Raw genomic sequence first — 19977 nt, forward strand, 5'->3', positions numbered from 1 at the left:
GGGACACTAAGGATACCTGTGAACCATGGGGTCACTGAAGGTATCATTGAGAGGGATGTGTGTGAGCCATGGGGAGCAGGTGTGATCTGTTGGGACACTCAGGGACACTAAGTAGACGTGTCTGAGCCATGAGGACACTGAGGAGACATGTGAACCACGGGGACACTGAGGGGACGTGTGTGATTTGTGAAGACACTGAGGGCCACTAAGGAGGCATGTGTGAACCACAGGAACACTGAGGGGATGTTTTTGAGCTCTAGGACACTGAGGGGCCGTGTGTGAACCACGAGGCCACGCAGGGCCCGTGTGCGGTCCGTGGGTAGGCCGAGGTCCGCGAAGACAGCGCGGACACCGCCGCGGGGGCGCTGAGGGGACGTGCGGGCCCCTCTGGCGGCCATGGCGCCGAGCCCACCGGCACCACAGGGCGCCGCGGCTGCGGGCGGTGGCACCACCCCGTGGGCGGGGCCCGGCCGGGCCGGTGCCGCCCCCCGGGCACGCGGCGGGGCGGGCTCTCTCGGCGCGGCCGATCAGTCAGCCGCGCGGCGGCGGGACAGGCGGTTCCGCGCCGGCACGGGGGAGAGGGGGCGCGCTGCTGGCTGCCGCGCCGGGCAGCATGGAGGCGGCGGGCGAGGAGAAGGCGGGCAACGGCCGCAACGGCCACGCGGAGGGCCCAGCGGCGGCGGAGCGAGGCGGCCGGGGGCGGCTGCGGGGCTGCTGGGGCTTCCTGCGGCGCAACGCGCTGGTGGTGCTGACGGTGTCGGGGGTGGTGGCCGGCGTGGCGCTGGGGGCCGCCGTGCGCGGAGCGGCGCTGAGCCGGGCGCAGGTGGCCTACCTGGCCTTCCCGGGAGAGCTGCTGCTGCGGATGCTGCGGATGGTGATCCTGCCGCTGGTGGTCTGCAGCCTGGTGTCGGGGGCCGCCAGCCTGGACGCCCGCTCGCTCGGCCGCCTGGGCGGCATCGCCATCGCCTATTTCCTCGGCACCACGCTGCTGGCCTCCGGTCTCGCCGTCGCTCTCGGCTTCATCATCCGCCCCGGCGCCGGCGCCTCCGCACTCAACGCCCCCGGGCTGGGGCTGTCGGGTGTCGTGCCCACCAGCAAGGAGACGGTGGACTCCTTCCTCGACCTCGTCAGGTGAGGCCGCCCCGCTCCCCCCGCCTCCCCCCTCCTTCCCGCCCTCCCCGCCGGAGGATGATGACAGACCCGGCCGTGTTGCACACTGCAGCGGGCGGCCGGGGAACAGCCCCTTCCTTCACGTCTTCTCATCCCCCCTTCTCCGTCTTCTCATCCCCCCTTCTCCGTCTTCTCATCCCCCCTTCTCCGTCTTCTCATCCCCCCTTCTCCGTCTTCTCATCCCCCCTTCTCCGTCTTCTCATCCCCCCTTCTCCGTCTTCTCATCCCCCCTTCTCCGTCTTCTCATCCCCCCTTCTCCGTCTTCTCATCCCCCCTTCTCCGTCTTCTCATCCCCCCTTCTCCGTCTTCTCATCGCCGTTCTCCTCATCATCCTGGCTTCTCCACAGGCACTGCTTTCTGCCCAGGTACCTGCAGCATGGTCTGGCCTAGGGCTGCGTGTGCTCTGCCTGTCCCCCCTTGATCTTTAATTCTGGCTGGGTGGCTGTGAGAATGAATAGAGGCTTGCTCAGAGGGCTGGGTGGTTTGGTCTGTTTTTGGTCCCCCCGGAGGGAGAGCAGCTCCTGGGTGCTGGCTGCAGGGCAGGCATGGCCTTGCCTGGTGCGTTCTGCTGCCCCGCTGCCTGTCGTGTCCCATCTCCTGCAGGCAGGGAAGGGCAGCTCTCCCCATCCCTCACACTCACCTTTTTCTTAAGGCAGGGAAACACAACCCCGTATTTCCATTGAAGACATACCCTAAACATAGTGTGGCATGAGGACACCCTATATGTTTGTGAGCTTCCCATCCCACCCCTGCACCTTGCAAAAATGATACTTATGTTCCCCAAAACTACCTGGAAGCAAGGCTTTCACTTCTAATCTGATCATAGTCTTTCTATTTTATCCTTATTCCTACTTGCAAAGTTGCAGGCTTCACCTTTTATTTTTTTCTTACAGCTCATGTCTTGTTGACATCTGTCTAGCTCTTTAAATAAGAGAGGAACACTTACACAAATGAGGCAAACATCCAGCCAGCTTTTTGAGTATCAGACTTCCAACTGTGGTTTCTTGTGCTTTGATGAATCTTGGTGCAGAACCCCAGATGTGGACAGCTGATGTGCTTTGTTATCCCGGCTCTGGCTGTACCACTTTTTAACACCTGAGTAGTGTTGGACGGTCATGGAGAAGTGTATTACAGGCACCTGAGAAAAGCTGTGGAATAAAGGAATATTGGGAAGTGATTTCTCGTGGCGAGTGTAGCTGAGGGAGTGGTGGCAAGTGATCGTGCATCAGTAGGGAGTGTGGAGGTTTGCCGAAACATTGGAAGATGCACGGCTTTGGAGGTGGTAGATCTTGTTACCAAGATGCAACTGGAAGATTAAGAGAGACGACCATACCAGCGAAGTGGCTGGAGAGTTGTGCTTAGCAGATATCTTGGTAATTGCAAAACTAAGTGGGAGATTTTTATTTAGATTGTTTGCTTTGCTTTTACGAGTTCAGTTTTTCAGCTGAGAGACTTTTTCACTGTGTTTGAGTAAACCTATGTGGCAACAAAGATAAAAAGAGTTTTTGAACACCTCTGTTTACATATCCACGTTCATGTCCTTTTGTGCCCCAGAGAGAAGCATGTTCCCTTTGGACAGAAAGTGTACTCCAGTTTGTCCCATTGGCAGCCACGTACTTTATGTCCTCAGCCCACCTCTCTTAAGGACTCACAATTAAGGTCCTCTCTTAAGGACCTGCAATTCCTGACAGAGCACATTAAGAAGTGATAACAGGACATAGAGAGTAGGTGTCCTGGCTGTGAAGGTGACATGGAATGGAAGTATAGGCAGGTGAAGGAAAATACAAAAAAGAGTCAGCACAAGTGGGAGAGTTGGAAAGATGACTGTAGCAGTGGCTGCTCCATGTGCATTCTGGCATGCCTGCTGTAGCTGGTGTTTCATTCCTGTGTTGCCGCGCAGTACCGAGTAGGATGTAGCTGAGAAACGGGGCAGGGATGCTCCAGCGAGCTTCAGGCTGTAGGTAATATCTGTGAAGCTGGGAGCAGAAAGCTGCTTCTCGCTCTGGTCTGTAAAGGCAAGTGGAGGGTTTGTCTTCAAAGAAGTTATAATGGTGGTGAGACTGAATCCTTAACTCCAAAGTTTTGTGATGATTTTCTTCTCCCTTTCATTTTTTTTTTTTTTTTAACCTGCTTTTGAAAGTGTGGGTGTTCTGATTTGAGCATCGATCTTCTCTCTTGCTCTGGTGGAAGGTACCAGAGTAAACTCATCTTCAGTTGATGTCTGTAGGCCTGGAGAGCTTAAACCATTGCCTTCAGTGTTGGTGGGTGGGTCTTGCAGCATCTTGCTCTTTGTTTTTCCTTTTCTCTCTTTTGGTGCTGAAGCTTTCCATGAGATACAGGAAAAAAAAATTGTTTTCAATTGTGTCACAGGACTGGCCATATCCTTCAAGGCTTCACTGCTCAGCTTAGTTTCAGATAAAAGGTAAAAGTGAGGTGCAAACAGGTAAACTGAGTCGCCCTACAGCACTGAAAACAGATTGTAAAAACATGGCCCAAGGAAGGAACAGCGAAATCAGAGCTGTGAGTCAGTATTTGCCATTGCTTCTTCAGGGATGACAGAGTGTCCTTTCCCAGGATGCAGATCCCTTCTGCTTTTGGGAAGTGTATTAGTTAGTGACCAAAGATGCTTTCTATTGTCACGGTGATGTCTGCAGGCCAGCTTAATTCTTGGCTGAGGTCTTAAGTTTCCAAGTCTAAAGCTTCTGCACAAACATGTACCTATGCGTGCAGACATTCCCTCTGAAAAAGAGATTTATGTTGGGCTTTGGTAGCAAATAGATGATGACTCAGTGGTCAGCCAAAAGGCTGCCTCTGTTTTGGTGTGTCCCTTCCAGGTCTAGTTTGTCTGTCTTCCTCCAGCTTGAGTTGCTGGAGCACCTGAACCCAAGGGGGGACCTTGGATTTCCCATGTCAATGAAGAAAGACAGGCTTCTCCAGAGCACGGAGTTCAGGCTTTTGCATTAAGCTGGCCTCTGGAGCACACCTGCTCCATGTGGTCCTAGCTGAAGCTGGACCTTGTGAACATCTCCAGAGCATCTGGCATGGAGAACAGCTCAGTTGTACCAAACAGGTGAGCACTGAGTGTCAGCAGAAGATGAGGAGAATGACAGGAAATTTTAGCATTTCTGGTGTCAGCCCTTACTCATTTGTTAGGTGGAGAATGCAAAGCAATGGAGAATAAAGAGCTCTATACATCTTGGTTATGAAGTGGGTAGTCAGTGGGGGAATGGGGTGCTCTGGGGCTCAGCACCCACCTGCGCAGATGACAGTGGAAACCAAGCTTGGCTCTGATCGTGTTGGGCTTCTGACCAGGGAGAAACAGGTGAGGAGGAGAGAGATGGTGACCAGGAGGTGACTCCATCCACCCGCTAACACAGCCCAATCACAGCTTGTTGAAAAGCGGTTGAGACAGCAGGGTCAAGCGTTTTGCAAGAATCCATTGATTTGTTAACTCTTCTGATGGGCAATTGTCAAGACTTCATCTTTTGATAAGGTCAGAGTTTTGTTTTGGCTCTGATTTGTATTTGCTGATTCAACAAAATCAAACAGTTTCACAGGAACCTATTGATCCTGTCAGAATTTCCAACAGTGGGTGATCCTGGCACTTCATTCCAGTGAGGTCAATGTTTTGCTGTAATTTTATACAAAAGACTTAAGTAGAAAATCTCACTCATCAAGAAGGAACATTTCAACAAAATGTTTTACAATATTTTTTTGTGGGAAAAAAGGTCTGGAACAGGCTTTCTTTGCACAATTTTGGGATGAAAACATGTTTTGAAACTGTGGAATTTGCTTTGGGAAGGGAATTCTGGTTTTAATCCAGCTCCAGCTGTAACAGTCCAGGGAGGGAAGGAGGTAGTAGCATCATCTGCTTTTTATAGAAAGGGTACGCAGAGGTCCAGGTGTCTGCCCTGGGTGGTGAGGTCAAGTTTCCTCAGGCTGCCGAGCAAGTCTGCAAAACCAGTTTAAATTTTATTGCTCCTCACTGCCCTTTCTGTCTCTCCGCCAGAGGTTACCAGCTGTGCTGCCAAAGGGGCTACCCAGGGTGCAGTCTGCAAGCCCGTGCGTTGGCTTCGAGCAGCGTCGGAGCCAGAGGGAAGGTGGGGGTGAGCTCGAGATCGGGGACAAGTGCCAGTCACGTTCTGCTGACTCGGCTGCGGAGCAGAGGGCCAGGGTGGACCTTGGGGTGCAGTGACCCTCGCTCGGGCACCAGTCGCTCCAGTAGCTTTTGTTTCTTAAAGCCTTGGGCTTCCTGGTGAGTCAGCCAAAAGCATCAGCTGTGAAGCCTGTCTCTGAAATCATGATGTGGAAAGAGAGTGAAAAACCTGAGCGTTAGGAGAAGAGAGGGACATGCCACCTTTGTAGTGATAAATAGAATAAGAAGTGGCCAGAATAGTTGCAGTTATACCGATGGTGGTTCGCCAAGATAGGCTAACCACTGGATTTCGTAGCTGGACAGCTAGCTTTTAACTTGGGGGTACCCTCAGCAAAAGGAAAATTAGTAAGTGTTACTGTCCACCTTCACTTGGTTCATTTTCTGAGCCTGCATCCTCTCTTGAACTGTAGGGATTGCTGACTGATCTTTGTAGTCAGTGGTTTTGTTCATGTGCCTGCACTGTCTTGGTTGGTGTTATTTTAGGAAGCCTCTGAACATTTCTGCTCCTTTCTTTTGCTCTTTATATTCGTTGCCTTTTACTACTGACTCCCCTATGTTTTGTTTTGTTTTGTCCAAGCAACAAAGATGCAGATGGGACCATTAAAGCAGAAAAGTATAAAATATCTGCTATAAGTAAACACATTTTCAAGTTTCTCTGTGTTAAAGCAAATGCACGCACTCATGAATCGGTGTATGTCCAGGGCATGTATTGTGCATCCACCTACCTATCAAAAAGATGAGAAAAATTGTTATGTAGTATTGAGTGAAACCAGAAAGAACAGAAAGAAAAATAAAGGTATTGGAGCAATGTGAACCGGGCTCTGGCAGGTTGCCACAGATGGCAATAAAGTTGCTGTCAGCGGACTCCTACCATTGAAAACACTTCATTGAGAGAAAACAAAACAAAACCCAAACAGGAGATAACGCAATACAGAATGTTTTTTTCTAGGCTTTTTCACAGAAATATGTTTTCCAGCAGCAAGGTTTTTGGCATTGGAAGTGGAACTTTTTTGTGAGAAGCAATGCAATAGGAATGCGTAGTATTTTAGGGGTTTGTTCTGCTTGCCTGGATTTCCCTTCATGCTTTTGCTGCCAGAGCAAAGTTGTTTGCAGAGCTCTAGCAAAAGAATAATTTAGGAACAGTTGTTAATAACAATCCATTACACATGCAATGAAGGAGTTCCTGTGCCATCCTTATTCCACTGATGGAAAGATATAGGGTAAAGAAGAGAGGAATTTGACTGTAATATCAAAATTGAGAAGGATAGGAGCTGCAACATGGTTTTGCTCCCTTTACAGCTCCAGGTTTCCTTAGTCACCTGGGTTTCCCAGCACTGAATGCTGCAGCTAAAGTAAGATTTCTGTTACAGCAAAAAATACGGTGAGACCTTCCTGCTGAATTTGGTTAGAGGAGTAATGGTCCCTTCCCGTCTGGTGGGAGCAGCTCTTCCCTGGGGAGAAGGAAACAGCTGCATTTTTCTGGCTGTGCATGGGAAGATAGTGTGATGAGCACAGTGTTCAGTCAGAAAGTACTTGGACCCTGAAACTGCCGCCCTTGGTGCTGCCGCTTTCTGGTTCCTATTTTAAGAGGACCCGAGATGAGTGCTCTCTCATATTGTGTGTTACACAGGTTCGTGGAGGTTTCCTGGCTCAGCCCAGCTGCCGCTCCAGCCCCAGGGCACAACTGTCACCCTTGACAGCTGTCTGATGGATTTCTGACATTATTTTTTTGGGGGTGGTGGTGCTTTGTACGCAACTTGCAACAGGTAAAGAGACACTTTCCTGCCCTGTGCTTGTCTCTGTAGCACCTACTTCACCTTTATGCCACAAAGGCAGTTGTGTCCATGCATGGATAATCCATCCCTCTCCATGGAGCAAGGTCCCGGCGGCAGTGGAGCACCTGGGGTGCATGCAGAGCAGCTGTCCCCCTGCCATGATGTCATGCATCGCTGGCTTGTCTCATTCTTGCCACGTAAGAGCAGGTTTCATCTCTCTGCATCACAGGGCCAAAGCTGCCCGATCCCAGATCCCTGTGCTGGGCTCCTTATCGCCCAGACTCAGTGTTTGCTCAGCGCTGTGCTCATGTGATAACCCATATCTGCTTTGAAAAGGCAACCCTGTTCTCTAGCACAGGGCATAGCAGCAGCAGGGTTGGGGCCATTAGAAACAGCAGCAATAGTCAGAAATCCACTGGCATAACTGTGATGATTCTTTTATACTCCACATTTGCATCTAGTACGGGCTTTCAAAGGAAAAAAAACCCTGAAGATTTTGTTTGTGCAGAAAAACCAGCTGGCAGACACCCACATTTAATTTGCATGCCCAATTACCCAACTCATGAGCTTTCCTGTTCACCGGTTCACCTGGATGGGAGAGATGTTTGCGCTTCCCCATGCGACTCCTCCGTTTGGGCTTGGGGATGGGGCGAACACGGGCTCGCAGGGACAGAACCGGGCCTGGATTTCTGTGGTGGGTGAACTTTGTCTCGCCTCACATGATGAGCAAAGCCTGCGGGCACCAGCATACGATGAGCCCAGGCAGATCACCAGCCAGCTTTTGGCTCTCCCTGGAGCATGAGGCATCCTGACCCGTTCATTTTTTTTAGGCGCTGTTATGGCGTTCTTGCGCAAATCCATCCTCAGGTAAAAACCTGCGGTCTGACGCACCCATAATTACAGCTTAATTTAATTCACACACTGACTGATCTTAGGTGAGCAATGAGTGTAGTCTGTGCAGAACTCATGCCTCTAAGATACACCATTTATTTTTTGGTTGCTTTTCGTGACCTGACACATTTTTTTCTTAAACTTTGGGGTTTGAAACAAAGAGGATCAAAACATTATTTTGTGTGTTGTTGGGACTTTGCAGGCAGGTGTGCTTTGAAGTTGAACAAAACACAAAGCTCCTTCTGAGCTGCTGAATTGAGATACAGATTTTTTTACTTGGTGGATTGTCAAAAATGCTCTTTACTGTACTCAGAGTCGAGTCCTGTAACTGCTGCTCCAGAGGTAAAGAAGAGTGACTGTTACCTGCTCGTATTTGGACAGCTTTAGTGCTGTTCACACTTGCAGTAAGAACCTGCCCTTTGCCTTGCTGTGGCAGGGCTGCTGGCATCACTCAACCATGTGCTTTAAGTATAGGCTTGGGGTTAAGTTAGTGTTTAATTACTGAGGCCCATGCCTGACATACTGTGTAAATTATGGAGGGTTTGGTTTCTCGGCCACATTTAAACATTGGAGAACCATATTGTTTAGGCTTTAGGATTATTTCCTTTGGCTTTGTTTCATCAGGATGAAAAGCTGATTTAAAAAAACTCAAAGAGTAATTTGATTTCTGATTGGTTTTAAGTCTTTTTTCATCTCTTTGCTTCTTCAAAATCCAGTCTTTTTTTTTTTAAAGTAATCATCCTGCTATGAAAAGTTGAAAAGAAATATCCTTATTTTTGCAACAGCATGTTTACTTGTTTTTGGTTAAAACTGTGCACTGAGCCGGGCCCATTTATATGTGTGATGTTTTATTCCTGATAAAAGTAAGTTTGTTTTTACTTTAAGGGAGGTTTTTATGCACCAGAGAGTTCCAGCTGTGCAAGCGATCTGTTCCATTGACCTTATTTGACCAATTCCTAAGCATCTTTGCAAAGCTAGAGCTTGCTCTCCTACTTTCAGACAGCTGTATTGTCAAATTTTAAGTTGCTATTTCTTTCATGCTCAGTGAAACACAGACTCTAGGAGCCAAATTATTATTACAGAAACTTGACTTTTGCATCTGCCTCCTAATGTAATGCAGCAGCGAGGCTGAGGTGGTCACCGCAGCTACTCCTCTGGGAAGGTCCGTGTACTTCTCGTTGCTGTCAAGGCTGTGGGAAAGCCCTGGCTGTGCGGCCGGGTAACAGAGCTATGCAGTGGAAAAGACCAAAGTCCTTATCTGTGCTATATCTTAAGCTCCTTCTTGCTTTCAAAGATTTGACTCTGCTTCTCCAGTTCTTGCTGTGGTTTGGATTTGCGCCTTCCACGTCATCCATGGAATTATCACAGCCGAAGGCCCGGTTTAAAGTGTTTGCCAGGGTAACTACAGCAAAATCTGGGGGGAGGTTAATGAGGCACGGCCTGGGCCTTCCTCAGGGCAGCGCAAGGAGCAAAGGGTGCGGAGCAGCTCCCCAAATGTGTTTTGCCACAGTTAACTGACTCTGGGTCAGGTTTCCTCACCGTAAGAGTTCTTGTGCCTCCTGTATGCGTTTGGCTGGCAGTATATTCAGTTCATGCCCATAACCTTCCTACCCTTGCCAGCAAGGGTCCTGCTGTCACCCCAGAGATCAGTTGTTGTTCCTATTTTGCTTTCTGGTACAGCAAAAAAAGCTGCCATTTGGCTAGGGGAACACATGCTCTCTACCACCATAAGGGGAGAAAGGAAGTATAGCATTAAAAAGAAATATAAAATACAATAAGCAGCTTTTTCCCTACATGGTCCAGTTAGCCATTTTTCCTGTTCTTGTTGCTTCACAGATGCACAAATACACTGGATGCCCAGTAGAAGTGTGTGTCGTGTTGCGTGTCACACACTCCCTGCACAAACCTAGTGCTCAATTTGCATTTTTGTATGGAGGCACTACCAAATTCGGATGTTGCAGCTTTCCACATGAGTTGCCCCTGCTTTCATCTGTGCCGTTTAACCCCTTCAGCCCTTGCAGACAGCTCTGGCCCATGACATTGTTCTGCTTTACCTCAGTGTTCAGGGAAGCTGACCCTTTGTTGAAGGGTTATGCCATTCTCTTAAGTGGATTTTGCTGATTGGATTGTCCTTCCTGTTGTGGCTGTGAGCAAAGTGTAATCATATGAGTAGTGTTAAAAATCTGCCTGACCCTGGAGGCCATCAGCTGTTGCTGCAGCTGGTGTGGCTAAGCCAGTTTCTGTAACCACTGAGTGTGTATAACCAGCATCGTGTCCCATTGCCCCTGGTGTCCCTGCCCAAATGGTAACATGTGGCAGACAAGCAGGGACCTTTTTATGTGGGCAAGAGAAGATGGTGTTCACACCCCTGGGGGTGTAGCAAGACATCTGCTTCCTGCTGCCAGACTGTCTTCTGTAGCACGTACCTCACTAATGCCAATATGCTTGCCTTGCAAAAGGAATTCAGTTCCTGAGGCTGAAACACATTGGTGCATTTGTTTTAGAAGTTCTACAAGAAATATTTAATTTTCTTGTTTTTATTTTACAGAAACCTGTTTCCTGCAAATCTTGTTGCTGCAGCTTTCCGAACGGTAAGATATGTGTGGACTTTGGACATGAGCTACAGTACACAGACAGACAAAGTGACTGCTCTTTAGAAAGGACTAGAAAGATGATGCAGAAAATAACAAAAGTTAATTTACTTACAGTAGGTGGGATTTTTAAAAGCACCTGATGTACACACAACTTCCATAGCACATGGTTTGATTTTGAAAAATACTCCTCAAAAAAAAAAAAAGAAGGGCAAATTAGTAGCCTGTACCTCCACCAAAAATGTTCTTTAAACTTTTACACCTATGGTGTGTGTAAGCATTACCTGTTGCCTGATGCTTTTCTTCAATATTTTCCATTGTACTCCTTGCTGGATTAATTGCTCAGCCTGGCTTCTGACAGAGGACTAAGTGCGGTAGGATGATAAGTTGCACCAGAACATAGTGTGGTTTAAACGGATGGACAGGAGCTGTGGGGCTCCAAGGAGGTTTTGATTTAGATCTTAGTAATAAGTCCCATTTTGAGTATATACACAACATAGTACAAGTCTATAAATAAACATAGAAGCAGTACAAAAATATCGTTAAAAAAGGATATTCTGTGGTGTCTTGAGTGTCAGGGTTCTGTATGTTCAGGAATCAAATAAAAATGTCCTCCTTCCTCTGTGCTGCTGTTGTCACAGGTAATTGGCAAGTACATAAGATTTTATTTCCCCTATTTTATATCTAAAGAAAACAAGCCCAAAGCAGTGCCCTGCTTTTGCTAATTTATCAAAGTAAACTGTTGCCCTAGATTTTAGATGTTTTACTGACAATTTTAATGCCTGCCTCACCATTTCTAACAGTGAAACAGCGCAAGTGCCACTTGCCTTCTGCAGGAGCCAGAGCGACAGCGTGGTGTGTGAGCAACAGCAAGGTGGAGGAGAGGGGAATTACTGAATCACAGCATGTTAGGGATTGGAAAGGACCTCAAAAGATCATCTAGGCCAATCCCCCTGCCAGAGCAGGAACACAGAGATGAATTCTTTGGTCGTTACCCAAACCTGGGAGCTCAGGGGATCAGGGAGCACTTCTCTGTTTCCACGTGGGACAAGAGCTGCATATGCTGTCGCTCCCTTTTTTTGCACAGGACAGGCTCGTTAGCCTCCATAGATTGGTCTCTAGAAAAGTCTTCCTAACAGCAGTATCCTCCTTGTGAAATGATATGGTCATATTGGTGGTGTGACTGGCAAACATTGTGATTTTGTTTGTTTTTCTTACCTGCAGTATGCGACAGAATATAAGGTGCTGCTCAGAAACACTACCTCTGGAAATGTCACAACAGAAAAGGTATGGTCACTTCTTAGGTTTTTATACAAACCCTTGTCAATGTAATATTTGACTACTTCACAGTCTTTAATCCTTTCCAGCAGTCATTGGAAGAAACAATTTCTTTGCCTGGAACAGAGACGCACATGAGCCAGATGAGTTACCTGCAGCCACACAAGAAAGCTAGAATGGATTGGAGCGTTTGGCTCAACTGATCTGACCCTTGAGACCTCATTTTTAGGCCATGCTTTCTTAGACCTGGCCTCACTTGATCTAAATTTTGATAAGTTGTTCTGCCTAATGCTTCCAAATAACTTTCTGCTGACTTGGGTTTAAATAGCAATCAGGCTGGATGAATATGTCCCTTAAACCTTACTCTTCATTAACAGTTTGGAGTGAATGAGCTTTTTTCCACTGCCCAAGGTTCTTTGAAAAAAAAAAAAAAAGCTTAGTTGAGAATCTTTCCTTGTTGCCATGCTGCTGAAATTTTGTTTGAAGCAGTAACAAGTGGTCTGAAAGAGTAAAAATTATAGACACAACATTACAAACAGGCTGCTGTTGCCATGGTGTCAAAAAGGAAGCTAATTTGCAGCTGTAGCTGAGGTAGAGTGTGTTATCTTCCATGTGTAGCTCCTAGGACTTCCAGAGGTGTTCTATGTCCCACTGAGTGGCATCTCTCATGCAGCACCGGGCTATCAAACGTATTTATTATTGGCCAGAACCAACATGTTGCAGGTCCAGCAGTAGTTAATGTTATCTTACAGGCAACATGCTATGAAACAGACCCGGTATCCCAGCCCACAATGTGTCACCTCACTCCAAATTAAGTATCTTGTGTGCTTTCATGAGGGTTTGGGGAGATAGGTCTGAGACTGAAAATGACTTCCAGGGTTATTTTCTATTTCTCAGGCTCATTCTGACTATCTGAAATCAGTATCGGATGTTGGGCTACTGTGTTTTTAAAATAATTTGCATGTCCCTAGAGCAAGACACTTGTAATGTTTGTATTTGTCGTGGAAGGGCTCAGCTGTTGCTTTCCCACCAGTTTGTAAAACCATCAAGGAAAAAGCAGGTTTTGCTCATCCCAGAGGGACTCTGACACGTATTCCTGAGCGCTGGAAGCCCCGGCCTCATTACCTTCTCCTCATCACGCACGGTGTGTGAACAGGCACTGCAGAACAGTCTGTTTCTGAACTTTGCTTTTGGCTGATGGGCTGAACTTTCACCAGCCCCAGAGGCAGGGTGACAGGTGACTTGGGTGGCACAAGACTGAGCAGGGGGAAAAGTCAGGGGAAAGCCTGCTGTCACAGGGTGGGTGGTTTCACTGGGGAAGAAAGAACACAACCCCATCTGCCCGTGCTCTGCCCGTGCCTGTGAGATTGCATTGGCCCCGATGTGACATGGATGCGGCTCTTTCTCTTCTCTTGCTGTTATATCCTCAGGCAGTACATGCCCATGCAGCCTCATGCTGCTAAAAACCAAGTTTATTATGAAAGGCTGTAACAATGGGCACTTGGACACGTGTATTTGCTTATAGAATGTAGGCTTATTCTTCATTTAAATCAGAGGTAAATTAAAGGTGAGTAAGACTGTTCTTATTCATCTTCATTATTAAGTTCGATAGAGGCTCCTTGGCAACCAAGCACAGATCAGGGCCAACCATGTCCATGGGACAGAGGCTTGGCTGTCAAGTACTTTTTGAATGCTTGTTCAAGGCCATCACTCTTCCTCAAGAGATAAGAATATCTCTTTTTGCAATTTAAAACATGAGATTCTTTTTCAGTTTTCTTCTTTCTGTTTCCCACTTCTCAGACTCCTGTTTGATGCAATTTCAGTAAAAATATTCTGAATTTGTCACTGGTGCCTGTTTTTGCCAGCAGCTATGATGTAAAGGTTGTTTCCACTATTACTTTTCCAAAACTTTTCTTCAGCTGTTGAAACAAAACTAGAGCTGAGTTTCTTTAATTCCAGAAGACGCCCTACTGTCTCTAGGGAAGAGTGGACCAAATAAAAAGCAAGCATCATCTGCGTTTTGTTAGCTTAGCTTCAGGACTGGTCTGACCATATTGTTTATGGATAGATGAGGATTAAGTTTGGAAAGGAAGAGTATGATTTTTGAGTAATATGTAGTATAAATACCATTGTGATAGAAGTTGGGTTCCAGGATAAAAAAACAGATATTCCTATCTAATGTTTTCTGTCATCAGCAGAATACTTGATTGAAGAGGAGAAATGTTTTCCTTCTACTTCCCATATGACTAGCGTAGAGCAAAATTTTCCATTGATTATTTCTTTTCCCCCCCACTGGTTAATAGGCCCTGTATTCTCTGACTGATGATATAAATAGTGGGGCACTTAGATGTCTGCTCAGCCACATCCTTTTTGTTGTTTCACATGCTTCCCTTGTGTTTACCTAGCTTTTATGGCTATGTCCTCTCTGTCTCTTCGGCAGCAAGGCTTCCTGAGGCACAAGGTATCTCAGATCCCCATCTGCAGGACAGGGAGGCTGTGGGGAACTCAGAGTTCCTCTTTTGACAGCAGTAAAAATACACAAACTGGTGATGGCTTTTTTTCCCTCACATCACATGGCTGCATTTTCTTTTCAGCCACCTACTACTGGGACAGCTCAATGTCAGCAGTTGTTTCCCTGATAAGCATTTTGTTTCAAGAGCTAAAAAACAGTAAGATCTTCAGAGAGATTCAAGGACCAGAAGAGTTCCATGAATCTTCCTACACATAATTTCAAGCAAACAATAACGTGTCCCAGAGTTTATCCAGGAACAAAGCTCTCATTAAAGCTGTTTTTGTTTGGTGTCTACAATGCTGCTTGGTTTGGCAGCTCCTTTGGGGTGATGCACTCTTCTGTTAGAGTACAAAAAGGCTGTTCAGCATCTGCCAGTTTTAGAGGCTGGGATTGAGAGGATCTTCCGCTAAGGATTTACTGCTGGACTCTTTCCATATTGTGCTGCAAGGAGGTGAAATTCCCTGAATGCTGCAGATTGTCCTCTTGCTTTGCAGGGAGCAATTTCTTGCAGTAAGTTACTGATCTCTGCAAATGGTGAAACCTTCTGCCTGCATCTGTGGTGATGGAAGGCGATGGTGAATGTTGTGTGCTGCAAGGAAATTGGCTCAAGAGGGAGAAAGGGAGAGCAAGACCTGAAAGGGGTCACTGGATGACAGTGAATAGAAGGAAACAGCTGAGCAGCTATTGGTGGCTGTGCAGAGTCCTCCCTCCTGGCACCAAGTATTCAGGGGTCCCCAGATCACAAGGGCTAGGCTTGAAGGACTAATAAGTGTGAGCGCTTGGATAGCAGCAGCAGTGATCGCAGTGCCAGGAGCAAGGTGGAGAGAGACATCTCCAAGGGTGAAAGAAGACTAAACTCCATATGATGTCATTCTGGAGGGCTATAGGGGAGTTTGAGGAGAACTGGCCAATTTCAGCACAGTAGGCTACTGAGGAGGTTAAGACAAAATGTGGCTATAACTAACTGGAGACGCTATCTCTTGCCCTCCTCTAGTTTCCCAAGAACAAACTTTGGCAAGCCTTTTGTACCCATGGCTCTGAAAAGGGTGGAACAGCTGTTGCTTGTGGGAATCGAATGACTTATAAGAGTCTTGAGCTTCTCTAGTCAGAGAAATCACCTTCCAAATTAAGCACTAGGAGCTGAAGCCCTGGTTCTCCTGTGTGCATCCTGAGCCCTATCCTGCTCTGGGACCTGTGTGCCATACACAGCAGTGGGATGCTGAGCAATCCCCTTGCAGATTCACTGCACTTCTGCCTCGTTCCTGGGACGAGGTCTTTGAGAAGCCCAAATGCTGGGCTTAAGGCTCACATCACTGCATTTAATGAGTTGAGAAGCAAATCTCTGGTAGAAGGAGTTTAGAGGGCAGAGATGCTTTGCAAAACATCAGTATAAAGTGAATAACATCTATGTCAGGATGCTGGGCACTTTCAGTGGCCTGAAATGCTTATGCTTAATTTTTGTTTCATAGCAAAGTTTGATATCTGTTTTATTCTGAATGAGAACCTGAATAGCATTAAATGGTTTTAGTTTTGCTGTTTTTTTTTGGGTTTTTTTGTGGAAAAGTTGGGGCCTATTATAGTAAAATTCCATTCCAAGCTGAACTTTTTGTATTAATCTTGTATGAGATGAACCTGATAAAAGATATATTCTAAAACAATGAGTAGAGAAAACAAAACAACAAGGTGAAAAGTTGTGTCAAAGGGAAAAAATGTTGTATTCACTCCATGTAAATAAAGTTATCTTTTCTGGTGTAAAAATGTTTACATTTTGCCGAAGTTGACATTTCCCAGAGAAAGCTTTGATTTTGATGAAATGGCATGCCAGTATTATTTTACTACATATTTACTTTCTTTCTGCTAATACATTTGAGACTTGCACATTGATTTGTACATCGTTGCTGATAAATTATCACCGAAGCTTTGTCACTTTCTATTCAGCCTTATGGGAAACCTTATCTCCCACCCTGGAGTTACGTTTTACCAACAGAAGTGAAAAATAGAAAAATGTGTGCATGCCATGTACACAGATAGTTTGTTTATTTATTTTTTTGTCTAACTTCTCTAACCACATAAGACTTTAGGGCTCCCATGTACACTAAACAGAATATAGATAAAACTATCAGAACTATAAAACTGTGTGTGGAAGAAATGAGCACATTTCTTGAGACATCTCTGGAGAAACCCTCTGCCCCATTCTTAATATCCTGGCCATGTTTTCAGTACTTTCAATCAGAAATCAAATAAATAGTGACAACTTAACCCTGCACAAGTACCATTAAAAAATCATAGATCCTATATGTAACTACTTTGTAGCTAGCAAATAAAAAAAGCCAGAACCTTCATTGTTTGTAAACACTTCTGTTAACAGCGGTTTAGCCTGCATGCTTTTGTGTGTAATTTATGTTTTACCCCCTTCCCTGCTGTATTTTGTTTCCACCTGCCACTAAGGGACAGTCCAGTTCAGCAGTATACTTCCAGCCAAAATACCATCTCAAGCAGGCTGGTTTCATCAGATTTAGCAGATCATTATTATGGCTTCTTCAGTCAATATTCATTTCAAGCTTTTAGCTCAGAATATATTTTTCTTTCCTAGTCTTGAGCTAGTGTCTACTTAAACTAGCCAGAAGGCCAAAACCTACACACAAACCTAATCTGTTTTAGAAGCCCTTCCAAATAAAACAACAATTTGACATGTTGAGCTTGTACTGCCAAGTTGGAAGGGGGCTAGGGGAAGTTTGTCAAAACAATTATATTTTTATGTAGCCACAAGAACACTCGTTCAGTTTATAGGATACTGCATTGTCAAATAGGCTCCAGCTCTCTTTCAGAAACAAACTGTGAAGGACCAGCAGAGCAGACCTGTGAGCAGACTAGTTTTTGTCAATAGGTAGATCCTGGTTTTATCCTATTACTATTACCATGCAGCCACATGATTTCTGAGCAGGGCAACAGGTATTTCTTCTGTTCTCTCCCTGTATCTCACAAAGCTGATGTGGACAGATGAACAAGCAGGTTCCATGGTTTGCTACCTTCCTCTGCCCCTCTTCCCGCTTCATAACATTAGTTGTTTTCTTGTGGCTTTCACCTTAGTATAAATATTGCAGTAAAGTGATGGAGCTGGCAGTTTTTGCCCAGCAGATTCCCATCGTCAGAGGTGTCAGGAAATAATAAGAGCATGTTTGGGGCCATACTGCTGCAAGCCTCTTGCAGGTATGATTTCTGTAGTCAGTAAAGTATCATAGTACTGACAGTGAATGATGCTTGGTGGAATAAGCAGACCTAGGCAGTCAATATCACAAGTTTCTGCTATTTATGCCTATGGTCTTTTCCACACACGCCTTCCCTCATGGGGAAACAGGGTGGAAAGTTTCTGTCTTTTAATCTCATGTGTGTGATTGGTGCCCATGCTGTTTCGCATCTGCAGTGGAGCTTGTCCTGAGTAAACTGGGGAGGTTTCCCGTTCAAGTCACTGAGAGCACACGTATTGTGTTGAAGGGTATGAGGGGAGGTAGTGGCAGGTCCTTATCCAGTGAATCCATGCCAGCTCGTAAATGGGGAGGTTTGTATCTGGACTGCATCCAGATCTTATTTGGTTTCCTTCAACAAAATAAGTTCTTCCTTCCCAGAACAGGTTCTGCTTGTTGATTTCAGATCAGTCGGGCAGCAACAAAATGAGGTGACCCTTTTGTTGGGTTTTGTGCCAGTCTTATGTCTAACAAGCCTTTTTTTTTTTTCCTCTACAGATCCCTGTCGGTACTGAGATTGAAGGAATGAATATTCTGGGACTGGTGCTGTTCGCTCTGGTTTTAGGAGTGGCGCTGAAAAAGCTTGGTGAGGAAGGGGAAGATCTGATTCGCTTCTTTAATTCGTTCAATGAGGCGACTATGGTCTTGGTTTCCTGGATTATGTGGTAAGTGTGTGACTCAAGATACATCTGTGGTACAATATTATGTTCAGTTCAGCGATCTCACCATTTATCCATCTCCAGCTTTTTCCTACCAGATCCCTCATCACAGCAAAAATGGATGTCATGGTGTCACATGGTGGGGTCTTATTGCTTGTGCCCTGTAATCAGGCAGTCATGCATAGCTTAAGGTATCAGTCTGGAACACTTCAGAGGGTTGCTTAAAAATCCTCTCCAGGACTCCTTTTTGACTAATTAGCGGAAAGAAGTATTTCTGTTTCAAAGTAGTATAAGCCTATGGCTGGCTGCCATCATGTGCCTGAAGGCACTGGCGTTGAGTGAAAAAAGGAGATGTGAGCAAATGAAGAATATGGTCATGTGAAGGCCAGAGATGTTTGTGCTTGGAGTGCACTTGCAAGTGCAATGCATAACTAAAATAATACTTGTAGCATCATGCCATGATTTTTCTGTTGGTCAAAAGGTTGTTTGTATTGAACTGAAAGATATCTCAGGACATCAGAAGATAACCCACTCACTGGTATTGATTTGGGAGAAATGCTGTTGAGTGCACTGAATGCAGAACCCCACCTGTTTACTTGCATCAAAGGATGACAGAGAACCGATGTTCCTCTGTATAGAAGGGGGGACAGTCTTCTCCAGGGCTGTGCTCTTCATCCTGCTGAAACAGTAGTGCTGGCTCTTGAGTGTTTTGTCATTGTTACCAGCACAGCCTGAGTTATACAGCAGATCTTTAACTCTTTGTTCCTCTTCTAACATCTCTTTCATTTTTTTGGATGAAGCAGGAGCTAATGTTACTAGCAGAGTGATCAACTGTTTGTTTCTTGTTTGTGCTTGCTTCTCCAGAGATGTTTCTCTTTTCCATTTCACATCCCTGAGAGTAGGTATTTCCTAAAGTTGATTGTTTATTTTGTCTTCTGCCTATTAATGAGCAAATCTATTATTTCAGTTACTTCCCTGGAGTTCAGACATACTTAGAGGGTGAATATTGCTCTGACCAGTGTCACAAAGCTTTTGGCACCTAGAATAGTCTGTATGTTAGGAACCAGAGTGCACTGAACTTTCTCATTAGGCAAGAAACCACTGTTAGAGGAGGCAGCAGGCACCTCTAGAGAGTGGTTCAGGCCACCTAAGCTGAGGTAGGACCAGCCTTCTGACCATGTTTTCTGTCCAGTAGGATGCATCTGGGCCGCAGAGCAGTAGCATGGCTGTTCTTGTGCAGCTGGATGGGTCTAGGCTGCTCCTCTGAAGCCAACAGTACTAACACCTCACACACAAAATATTCATAAGGGCTGCTAGCTAACAAATTAACGGCAGACATTTCTCACTCCCTTTCCAAAGCTATTGGAAAAGCTATAAGCTTACCTTAGCAGAAGTATTTTTTTCTCCCTTCATTCTGCATTTTTCATTCCTACTATTTTCCTCCCTCTGTGAAGCAGAAACATTTTAACAAAACACCAGATTTTACACAGGCAGATCTCTGTATTAGTTGCTGTCATAAGGGAATGAAAAATTCAAAGTCTCAAAGCAGCTTAAGACTTTTACTCTTGAGTGTAATTCCTTGGACACTGAATACTGATAAAAGGCAGTTTGAGTATTCAGCTGATTATAGTGCTAACACTTCAAGCCAATCAGTTGGTATATAATCCTTTACTTTGTGGATTATCAGGGCCACACCTGAC

At 45.9% G+C, this 19977-nt stretch overlaps 1 protein-coding gene across 1 annotated transcript in view; it reads left to right on the top strand.

The window, feature by feature from the left end:
* The first annotated feature begins 522 nt into the window (after window positions 1–522).
* SLC1A4 (solute carrier family 1 member 4) overlaps window positions 523–19977 on the top strand; it is a 35925-nt gene continuing 16470 nt past the window's right edge. Inside the window, exons 1-4 of the mRNA XM_065059825.1 lie at window positions 523–1131; window positions 10541–10583; window positions 11808–11870; window positions 18117–18283. Of these exons, the coding sequence (XP_064915897.1) occupies window positions 614–1131; window positions 10541–10583; window positions 11808–11870; window positions 18117–18283 (791 nt within the window). The 5' untranslated portion in view covers window positions 523–613. The remainder of the gene's footprint in view (window positions 1132–10540; window positions 10584–11807; window positions 11871–18116; window positions 18284–19977) is intronic.

The sequence above is a fragment of the Columba livia genome, chromosome 3 (assembly GCF_036013475.1).
Source record: "Columba livia isolate bColLiv1 breed racing homer chromosome 3, bColLiv1.pat.W.v2, whole genome shotgun sequence".
In the NCBI taxonomy this organism is placed as follows: domain Eukaryota; kingdom Metazoa; phylum Chordata; class Aves; order Columbiformes; family Columbidae; genus Columba; species Columba livia.